Source organism: Phaenicophaeus curvirostris, chromosome 1 (genome assembly GCF_032191515.1).
Source record: "Phaenicophaeus curvirostris isolate KB17595 chromosome 1, BPBGC_Pcur_1.0, whole genome shotgun sequence".
Classification (NCBI taxonomy): Eukaryota; Metazoa; Chordata; class Aves; order Cuculiformes; family Cuculidae; genus Phaenicophaeus; species Phaenicophaeus curvirostris.
The window spans coordinates 44676473-44687399 of NC_091392.1; the positions used below are offsets into that span (position 1 = coordinate 44676473).

The 10927-nt window shown below is 51.8% G+C and overlaps 1 protein-coding gene across 1 annotated transcript; it reads left to right on the plus strand.

Annotated features, from left to right (window-relative positions):
* The first annotated feature begins 1163 nt into the window (after positions 1-1163).
* TXN2 (thioredoxin 2) lies at positions 1164-10477 on the plus strand. Its single transcript, XM_069856921.1, has 4 exons — positions 1164-1185; positions 1624-1859; positions 3518-3641; positions 8924-10477. The coding sequence occupies exons 2-4, from the start codon at positions 1624-1626 to the stop codon at positions 9038-9040; spliced, it is 477 nt and encodes a 158-aa protein (XP_069713022.1). The 5' UTR covers positions 1164-1185; the 3' UTR covers positions 9041-10477.
* Positions 10478-10927: the final 450 nt, after the last annotated feature.

The window sequence follows — 10927 nt, forward strand, 5'->3', positions numbered from 1 at the left end:
AAGAATTTCTTCCTATGCAGTGCTACAGACTAGGAGAAGTCTGGCTAGAAAGCTGCCTTGAGGAGAAGGACCTGGGGGTTTTGGTTGACAGTGACTGGATGTGAGCCAGTAGTGGCCCAGGTGGCCAAGAAGGCCAATGGCATCTTGGCTTGTATCAGAAACGGCTGGACCAGCAGGTCCAGGGAGGTTATTCTCCCTCTGTACTCGGCACTGGTGAGACCGCTCCTCGAATCCTGTGTTCGGTTCTGGGCCCCTCACCACAAGAAGGATGTTGAGGCTCTGGAGCGAGTCCAGAGAAGAGCAACAAAGCTGGTGAAGGGGCTGGAGAACAGGCCTTATGAGGAACGGCTGAGAGAGCTGGGGTTGTTTAGCCTGGAGAAGAGGAGGCTGAGGGGAGACCTCATTGCGCTCTATAACTACCTGAAAGGAGGTTGTAGAGAGGAGGGTGCTGGCCTCTTCTCCCAAGTGACAGGGGACAGGACAAGAGGGAATGGCCTCAAGCTCCGCCAGGGAGGTTCAGGCTGGACATTAGATAAAAATATTTCATGGAAAGGGTCATTGGGCACTGGCAGAGGCTGCCCAGGGAGGTGATTGAGTCCCCTTCCCTGGAGGTCTTTAAGGGACAGGTGGATGAGGTGTTGAGGGGCATGGTTTAGTGTTTGATAGGAATGGTTGGACTCGATGATACAGTCTTTTCCAACCTGTTTATTCTATGATCCTTCCCAGTGAGGGTGTTGAGGCACTGGCGCAGGTTGCCCAGGGAAGCTGTGGCTGCCCCATCCCTGGAGGTGTTCAAGGCCAGGTTGGATGGGGCCTTGGGCAGCCTAATCTAGTGGGATGTCCCTGCCCATGGCAGGGGGGTTAGAGCTAGATGATCTTTAAGGTCCCTTCCAACGCAAACAACGCGAACCGCGCTCCACACACACACACTTCCCCCCAGCCCGCCCGCCCGCAGCCAATCAGCACGCGGGGCCCGCCCCGAGTGGCGCGCGCCGCCGGCCCCCGCCGGAGGGGGGTTGGAGGAGGGAGGGGCTTGACGGGCGGCGACTGCGGCCAATCAGAGCTCGGGGCCGGGGGGCGGCCGTGCCTGTGCTCGCTGCCTTCCGGCGGCGGCCAATCAGCGCGGGGCGGGGGCGGGGCTTAGGCCGGAAGTGGAGCCGAGCGGTTGACCTCGGGGCCGGGAAGGTGCGGGAGAGGGGGTGTCCTGAGGGGAGCGGCGGGGAACCCGGGGGCCGAGGAGGCGCTGCGGGGGCGGGGGGCGCCGTTCCCTAGCGGGTTGGGGGTGGGAAGGGCTCCGGGGCCCTGTCCCACCGATGGGAGCGTCCTGGGAGTGGTGGGAGGGAAAGGGATATCCCCCCCCACACTGAGGCAGGGGGAGAGGCGGGGGGAAACGAGCACCCTGCGCCCTGGCACCGCGGAAACGGGGCGGCAGCTGGGCTCTGTAGCTGGGGCCTCGTGGCAGGTGGGGCCGGAGCTGCGGAGAGGTGGCAGGGGGTGGGTGTAGGGGCAGAGAGCGCTCCTCTGCGATACCCCGTGTGTTTCTGTCTAGGGCACCTCCTGGCCCGGGAGCTGCCCCGGGCTGAGGAGACTCTGAGCTGCAGGTAGCTCCTCCTCTCCCCACAGATGGCCCAGAGGTTGGTGCTTCGGCGGCTGCTGTCCCTCAACCCCAGGACGCAGCTCCTGCAGGGGCAGCAAACGCTTCCCGGTCCCTTGGTACCGCGTGCCCCACCAGCCCCTCACCACAGGGCCATCGGCACCTCGCCCGGCCGCAGGAGCACCTTCAACGTGCAGGATGGCAGCGACTTCCAGGATCGGGTGGTGAACAACCCCAAACCAGTCGTGGTGGACTTCCATGCGCAGTAAGTTGCCCTCTTGGCTCTTGTGCTGCTCATTGTCATCACACATCCTGGTGTGTCCCTGCTGCTTTCCCAAGTGCTTTTTTGTGGAGTGCTTGGGCACTCCAAGCACGTTGAGGACATGAGTATGCTTGAGGGATTCCTGAGTTGTGGAGCTGCTGGCTGCCTTGCCAGGTGTTAGAAGGTGCTTCAGTTCCTACAGGCAATATCCATAGAGGTTTCACCTGTCTGGTTGCACTGCTGTGGGTGTAGCTACACTCTGCAAGAGCATAAAACAAAAGTGCCAAGGGAAGGCGTTCCCTGAGGCAGTGTAGTTGCACCTCCTAAGTGTTCATATATCACCCTGGTCCTGGCATTGCATCATTCTGCGGAAAACACCTCAGGAAAAAGCTCTTATCTCCTTTTTTTAGTTTTGTGTCTTAAATGTTCTCTTAGAAAAAACTAAATTATATCAACAGCTATGGAATAACAGTGCTGTACCCTATCCCAGTGTGGAAGAACTTGCTATACCCCTGCACCATCATGTTGTGTCTTCCCAGTTTTCTTACGCTCCATGGTCCTGAGGCAGGGCTCTTGACAACGAATGCCTTAATATATTAGTAACAGCCATGTGCTGCCAGCGGCAGTATTTGTCATCAATAAAAATGTTCTTGTCCTCTTGCCAGTAAAAATATTCCTAGATGTTATCTGCCGGATTAACAATACTGATTATCGTTGTTTTCTCAAGAATTTTAACCGCCCTGTAATGTTGTCAGGTGAGCCTGGTGCGGGTGATTCTGGGCAAAGAGTACAAAATAGCCAGAAAACTTCTGCTCTAAATAGACTGTACTGACAAACCCAAATGAATGTTGATTGGGATCATCCAGGGAGGAGAGGACAAAAAACTGAAAGCCTGAAACCTGATACAGCGGAAGGCCAAGAAGGAACAAAGTTTACCAGAGCTTCCGTTTGAAAAGAGGACACTTAAAGCTTTAACTCATGTTTTACTTGAACTGAGTGAATTTGTCCCATCCTAAGTGGTGCAGCTAGAGGATGCAGGAGGTATTTTCTGCTTATAGAACCTCACAAACTCTGCTGTTGCTGCACTTGAGTCTGTAATAGGTGGTCTCTCTTGGAACGGATGTGATGCCCCTGTGTATTTTGCACCTAAAGGGGAATTTCTGTGAACTGCAGTGAGCGCAAAGCAAAAATCAGTAGTTTGGTGATTGGCATAGACCTGTTTGAGTGTGGGCTGTGACGCCTGCACCTGGCAGCAACACTCACTCTAGGGCAGCATTGTCATCTGCGAGTTCACAGCTTTGCGCGTACCCACCAGCGAAGATGCAAAGCAGGGTAGGTATGAACCACAGAGGGGGCTGGAGGATCACCAAGGCTTGCAGGACAGACTTTGGTGTGATCCTAGTGACATCAAAAGCGCCATGAATGCTGAAGTGGGGCCTCTTCTTCCGCTCAGCCTCTCTACCACACACACAAATAAAGCCCCTTTGACAGCACCTTTGTGAGAGAAACATTTTTATAAGCTGTGGTTTGGGAATGGTATTTCCAGGCTGCCTCTTGAATGGAACAGCGTTGGTGATGAAGGCGCTGGTGTACCAGCAAGCATTCTATGGCCACTACTCCATTTGCCACTTCTCATGCCCCCTCTCCTCTTTCTCCGTCAGGTGGTGTGGCCCCTGCAAGATCCTAGGCCCCAGGTTAGAGAAGATGGTGGCCAAGCAGGAGGGGAAGGTGCTGATGGCCAAAGTGGACATTGATGATCACACAGACCTTGCTATAGAGTACGAGGTAGGAGCTGGAAGACTGTGGGCTTTCCTTTGCTGGTGGTGCACAGAAGGTTTCCTCCCTGGGGAGAGGTGTGCCTGCACAGCAGCAGCCTTGGTAGGGAGGGGAAGCCCAGTGCCTACAGGTCCCTGATCCCTTGGGTCACTCATTAGTAGGTGGATTTCACTGCTTGGCTGTCCTCCAGCTCTTCTGCTTGTGTTCAGTATCCCGACCTTTAATTCCACAGAAATGTATCCTCGAAGCCTCACTGGCATTTGTCAATTTAAATACTTGCCTGCCCTTGAGGAGTCCACAGCATATGCAGCGTTTTACTGCGTGCATGGGCTACTCAGGTGCAGGACAGGAGCATGAAGTAACAAGCCCCAGTCTGTTCAGCTCTTGAGCCCGGTTCTTTGTGCAGCCAGCCTGTCCTCTTTCCCTTCTTGGTTCAGGATTTCTTGCTGGGTGATAATGACTCATCCTTAAGCCACAACACAAGGAGGCACCGTGGGTTTTATCTGGACAGGTGGAAGCCAGGTCAGAGAACACAAAAGGGGCACACATCCCACTCTTGACGAGCACGGACCTTGGTGCTTACAACTAGTACTTCGCATGCTTGTGTGTGTTCCCTGTGCTGCCTTGCTCCCAGAGTGACTGGAGAAGGCCACAGCCTTGGTTTATGTGATTCATTTATCTTTTCTGTGTGTCAGTGATTAGGTAGTTTAAGAAACACAAAAATCTCTGTGATTTTATCTTTGTGATAATGCTCCTGTTGTCTCTCCTCGTAAAAAACAACACGGTCTACAGAGTTGGGGCATCCTGCTGCTGTGTTTTACAGGGAAAAAAGTGCTTTATTTTCACTTGCGTATCATGCAGATGGAGTCCTGCTCCCAGGGCGGAGGCTAGCGCAGTAAGCTCCTCAAGTTGCCCAGCAAAGTGTGAACCTTCTCCTGAGCAAGCTGTCACTTTGTTGAGCCTGAAGGAGATGTTCTGTGCTGTTCCCACACTGTGCCAAGCCAGAAGAAGCGGAAACTGCTTGTTCTCTCCCACTCCTTCCGAAGGAGACCTTTTTGCCTGTGCTGTGGTGTGGAGTCCACCCAGTTGACACCCACAAACGTGACTTGCAGCTTCCAGAACCTGAGCATGAGAGCTTCCAGTGCTCTCCTCAGTGGCAGAACGCTGCCAGATACAGCCCAGGCCAAGCAAGGTGTCTGCTGGCTCCTGAGCAGGGCTGTGTGCTCCAAGCCCAAAGGCTGCATAGCTCCAGGGTGCTGGTGAGAAATTGAAGAGAGGGTGAGGTTGTTTCTGTGGTGGTCAGAAAGTGTGTAAATCCTTAGAGATGCAGGCAACGCTCTGATAGTAACCACCCTGAGGAGAAGAGCATAGGGATTTTTAGCTTAACTCTTGCATTCTTCTGAGTTTTCCAGTAGATGGTATTAGCTGTTATTACAAGAGGATAATCTCAGATGACTGGAAAACAACAGAGTGTATGTACTTGGGGAAAGATGTTTAAAAAGGGGCTGCAAGTTCCCAAGTTGAACAGTATTAATGACACGCTGCATGTGCACTCCTGCCAGACAGTGAGCGAGCAAGCAGCTGCACTGCTTGCTGTGTACACGTGTTTGTCTGCAGGCCTTGCAGCCGTGGTGGCATAGGTGCAGGCAGGATTGAGACCGCCGACAAGGGCCAGCTTCCAGAAATTCATTCTGGAGCTTTATATACAAAGATGATGAAGTTTTTGTTTTGCAGGAGGGCCTGGGGGTCATCACTGCATCCTCTGATCTGAGTGATGTGCACATCTGGTCTTGACCTTTATCCCTGTGGCAAGAACCTCATCTCTAGGCAGTGTCTGAATAGGATTGATGCAAACGGGTGAGGGGAAAGGAGAAATTTTTGCTTTGATCTTCGTAGTCTGCGGCATCCTTTTTGAGGTAGAACTTCAGTCCCTGTGCTGAGCACATGCTTGGTTTTGCTTTGTCTTCTGGGAAATTGCCACTCAAGGAGATGTGAGCATAAGGGCTGATGACAAGACACCGAGTCAAGATCAAAGAGGGACCAAAGGTAGTGTTTGGGAGAAGTCAGGGAAACCAAAGGTGTTGTTTGGGAAGGATCAGGAAAGATTTACTTGTTTTAAAGCCATACCACCAGGGATCAGATGTTTGCGGTTTTTGTTCCAGAGGCTTTTGGTGTCCATACCACCCCCTCCAGCCCCACAACTCCTCCACTAGATGACAGGAAGTCTCCTTCCATCCGTATTTATTCCCCTGCCCACGCATGCTGTCCCCAGCTTGCCACCGCGTTGCACAACATCCTCTTCAACAGCCTCCTTGATGCAGGGGGGAGGCAGAGACCCCCTGGAAGAGCTGAGGAATGCCAGTGCATTCCTTCACTTGTGCTGCTGTCTGCTCTTGGCTCCCAGCTGTCCTGGCGTAGCTTGAATCGGGGACACCTTTCCTGCAACTAGGAATGTCCCCGACGCCCCTCCCTGTCTGGGTATGCCCAGCACAAAAGTTCTTTCTCTGGGGATCCCTCCTTTTATCTAACACCTTTCATCTCTGGTTGTGGCCTTTCTGCACTGCTCCAGCCAGCTCCCGACCTCTCACCCTGAGAGCAGAGAGGGAGAAGGAATACTTTTGTTCAATGCTGTCTCTTAAAATTCTTTAGATTCATCTCTTGCCTTGGCCCATTGCCCGTGCATGCAGCCAGTGGGAAAGGGCAGCCCCTTCTCCAGCTGCTGTGGGTGGGCAGCCCTGAGACCTGCTGGATATAGTTCATCAGCAGAGCTTGGTCCTGTGCTACACCTCACTCCAAAGCCGAGGTGAAATCCTTTCCTCTGTTACATTGTGTGGCATCCGGGCTTGTATAAAAGCCTCAGCTTCAGCTAGGAGAGAATTCCCTCAGTATAAATGCTGCCAGGAATAGCCTGGATAGCTGGATTTATTTATTTGTGCGATCAGTGCTGATCCAAAGCAGCCTGACTGTTTCTCCAGGAGCACTCTGGAGGGAGGAGGATTTGTTTAGGTTCAGTGCAGAAGGGACCCAAGAAAACAAAAAAAGGCAAAAAAAAAAAAAAAAAAGCCCCAAGATTGCCTTCTAGAAATTCCCATGACATTTGCTACATAAGCAGCAAAACAAAGTATGTGCTCCATTAACAGGCTGCCTTTGCCACAGCTAGCAAGAAGGAAACTCTCAGAAGTGTTGTGTTTTCTGGGCAAATTCAAATTGCTCAGTGCCCACAGTTCTCGCCCAGCTCTGCAGTGCCAGCCCTGGACCTGCCACTCGTTCTCGGGGTTTGCTCACTGCCCTGAAAAGAGGAGGAGATCGTACAATCATAGAATCTTTTGGTTGGAAAAGACCTTGGAAATCATGAAGCCCAACCATACCTGTCCACTACTAACCATATCCCTGAGCATCTCATCTACCTGTCTTTTAAATAGCTCTAGGGCTGCTGACTCAACCACCTCCCTGGGCAGCCTCTTCCAGTGCCCGATAACCCTTTCAGTGAAGAAATTTTTCCTGATGCTTAATCTAAACCTCCCCTGGCACAGCTTGAGGCCATTTCCTCTCATCCTATCACTTCTTACTTAATTAGGAGAAGAGACCAGCACCCACCTTGCTACAACCTCCTTTCAGGCAGTTGTAGAGAGTGATAAGGTCTCCCCTCAGCCTCTTCTTCATGCTAAGCAGCCCCAGTTCCCTCAGCTGCCCCTCAGAAGGGGGGATCACGGAGGGATCTGGGCTGCATGAAGCTCATGGGTGCACTCGTTAGCTTGCAGAGCCCCATAACTCTGTTTTATCTACAGCTATGCAGAGCTCCGCAGGGTTACCCGTTCCTCACCCAGCCCGTAATGGCCCGACACTTGCTGTTGCTGATTGAGCACACTGTTTTTTTTTTTTTGGATGGAGCTGGGGCAACTCTACTCGTTATTAACCCAGTCTGCAAACCAGAAGGGGTGTCAGTGGAGATTTGCCCGTCATAGGGAGGGAGAAACCAGCCACGTTCAGTGCTGCTACCATCTTTTCTCACCCATAAAATGACAAGGGAACGTGCTGGTGCTACCACCCCCAGCGCTGGGGCCCGAGCCCTCGGGATCCATTCCTGCCAGTCACTAGGAGGAGCTGAAGATCATCTGTTGCAGCAGCCCTGGTGCTCCCATCCCTTCAAGATGAGACTGCACAAGCCCTTGAGGACAGACAGACTGCCGGACTGGCCGGCCGGGACCAGACCGGGGAGGAAGGGAAGCACAAAATGTCCCTTTCATCTCAGGCTCCCGATGGGAGAAAAGCCAGCCCTCTGGCAGGTTTCCCGAGGAAGGACTTGCAGATCCTGGCTGGCAGCACACTCGGGAAGGCCCTGCAGGGAGGTAGCAGGCGAGATAAAGACAGGACATGTTACGGGGAGGAGGCTTTGCAGAGATAAAAGCACTGAAGCTCTGGGGTCAGAGACGTGAGCAGATCTCTCCCCCACCGTAGCTCTGGTTGCTCCTTCTCTCGATTTTATCCCTGGGGTCTCTTCTGTTGCCAGTCAGCCAGCAAGTCCCTGGGGATCGTTGTCATTTCCATTGCTGTTCTCTTGGATAATTCCCAGAAAACTTTGTTCTGGCCTAAAAAAGCAAAGCCTGGAGCAGCGCAGCTGCCTGCTGGCTCTGGTCAGAGGGTTTTTTTTTTTCACTTCTTACCTAATTGTCAGGGATCTGCAGCCACTGGTGTGTGACCAGCTAAACCACTGAAAATAGGAACGGAAAAGGAAAGATGGTTGTCATTAGCATGGTAGGATGGAGCAGGAAGTCTGCTTGTGCAGTTATGGTGGGGACCCTCCTCCAGCTCCAGTCCTGTCTGGAGAAGAACGCGGGTCCAGTCTGATACTACCCTGGCCATAAAATGTCCAAAGGTCGTCATGTCTGAGAGGTATCCTGGTAAAAGACTGGGTTTGTTTGCTTATGATAGGATAAAATGAAAGGAGAAGAGGAATTTGTACTGGAGAAGGCGGGGGGGAAGCTTTATCTATTTGCTTTTTATATTAGCTTTGGGTTATCTTTAAAATTTTGGAACGTATTTAAACTGGAGAAGCTGCTCAGCCTTGACTTAAGCAGTGCGATGTAAGTTAGTGCAGAGGTGACCCACAGGGAAAGGAGGAACGTGGAGCTCCGCTGGCCTCTGTTCTGCGAGCGGACATGCTACCCTTGAGAACTGTATGCTCTGCCCCTTGTAGCCACCACTGCTGTGGAGCTCTGTTTTGGGTCCTTCTGCATCTGGGCTCTCCCAGCCTCTGCTCACCTGTGTCTCCCTGTTTCTCTTGCCCCTAGGTGTCAGCAGTGCCAACCGTGCTGGCTATGAAGAATGGAGATGTAGTGGATAAGTTTGTGGGAATAAAGGATGAGGATCAGCTGGAGGCATTCCTCAAGAAACTTATCGGAGCCTGAAGAAAAAGGGTGGCTGTACCTCTGCCTCTGGACGTTAGTTCATTCCTTGCCTTGGAAAGCTGACAGGCGCATGAACTGCCTGCCTTGTACAACCTGGTGTTTTCTTTTGGTTTGGGGTCTTTTGGAGATGGACCGTGTTGTAACCCTTCCCTCCCACTCCACTCCCCCTTCTCCTGAGCAGCAGTAGTTGTAAAGGGCACTCAGGAGCAGGGCTGCTTATTCTCAAAATGGGGAATGCAGTTGGAATTAGGCCGTGTTTATCAGCAAAGAGCTGACGTGTAGAGCTGCTGCTGAGCTAAGGGGAGGAATGTTTTTTCTCTTTGCCTAGCATCTGATAGCCCAGAGCAGAGGGCAGCTGTTCCCTGTGAGATGTGAGTACATACCTGCCCTGGGTGGGTTTGTTTAAAGCTGAGAACGCCTCTGCCTTGTCTGTGAAACCCATCTCTTTGTCCCTCTGTCTTCGTGCTGCTGGGACCGGTAAAACTTTTTCACAAATCCATGGGCTCCTGTCATAATTTTATAAGAGAATATAGAAGTATTTTATGGATCTCCTTTTGTAGGTCTGTAATAAAGAGAACTTTATCGGCCACTGTTGTCTAGCTGGAGAATAAAACTTGATTCTCAGAAATCATGGGGAAGTCCTTTGTCTGCCCAGAGAGATGAAAAGGAGTAACAGCAGCACAGTGGCTGGTTTCTGATGACAGGCTGGGAGAGCACAGGTTGTGGCTTCATCTCTCCTAAAAGGTAATGTGATGAAAAACAAACAAGTGGATTACTTCCGTGAGGCTTTCAGTAGTGCTTCTAGGAACCCCTTTGGGTGCTGCTGGATCCAGGATGCCAGAAGAAGGACTATCCTGTGTATGGAGGAACAGCAGCTTGATTTGCACAAGGATCCTGAGCTGTCCTCACAACCCCCCCTGCTTTTTTCTCACTCCTTTCCTGCCTCAGGAGCCCGAGAGCCTCCCTCTCCCTTGCATGAATGATTAAATCTGGTCACGAAGGTGAGTGCTGCCAAAGGCAGTCTTTTGACTTTAATTGTCCTGACCTTTAGACTAAGGGAGGCAGTTGTGTGTTTTGTGTCACGAGCAGCCTTCAGCCCTTCCCAGCTCTTCCTCCTCCCCACGTATACCTGTTTCTAGTCAACCTGTTCTAAGTGCTTCCAGCCTCCTCATGAGCTTCTGGGCAAAGCACAGCACCAGGGCTGATGCCCACTGTAATGCTTAATCCCAGTTTGCTTATCTCAGCCGCATGAGAACATTGTAAGTGCTTAATAACCATGTACAAGCTGCTTTCTTGTTCCTTCCTAGCTTCTGTTTCCTTCAATCACTCTTAACTCTGCTTTGGCTCTGCTCCATTCTGCCTCCCTGGCACAGGTTGTTACAAATGGCAAAGCATTTTTTTCCTGCACCTTTGAAATAAAGGTTTATTATCTTTGAAGGAGGTGATGATCCAAATCCAGTGTCTCCGACTGCAACTCCAGTGCTGCAGACATTGCTAGTCCCACGTGTTTTCATCACCCTCGGGTCTGGGCAACAGCACGAAGTGGTGCTGGTCCCCCGAGATGGGTGCCTCCCCATCTGGGCTGGGCTGATCTCACCCCGACGGGCTGCTATGAATGTCACTGCCATGATGTCACTTGAATGTAATTTGGTAAGAACTCCTGGTCAGTTACCATCAGTAAAAAAATGGTATTTTATTTGATTTGGGATACCACAGAAGCTATGCTGCTCACGTACTGCTCATGTTTGGGGCTGGGCAATTTGCCCTGCAGTTTCAGTTTTCCTGCTCTCTGAACATTTCTAGTAAAGGCTCTCTCCCGTTTTCCTGCATGAGCAGGAAAGGTAGGGGAACAGCGTCACATACCCAACAATAGTCAGTTTTCATGCT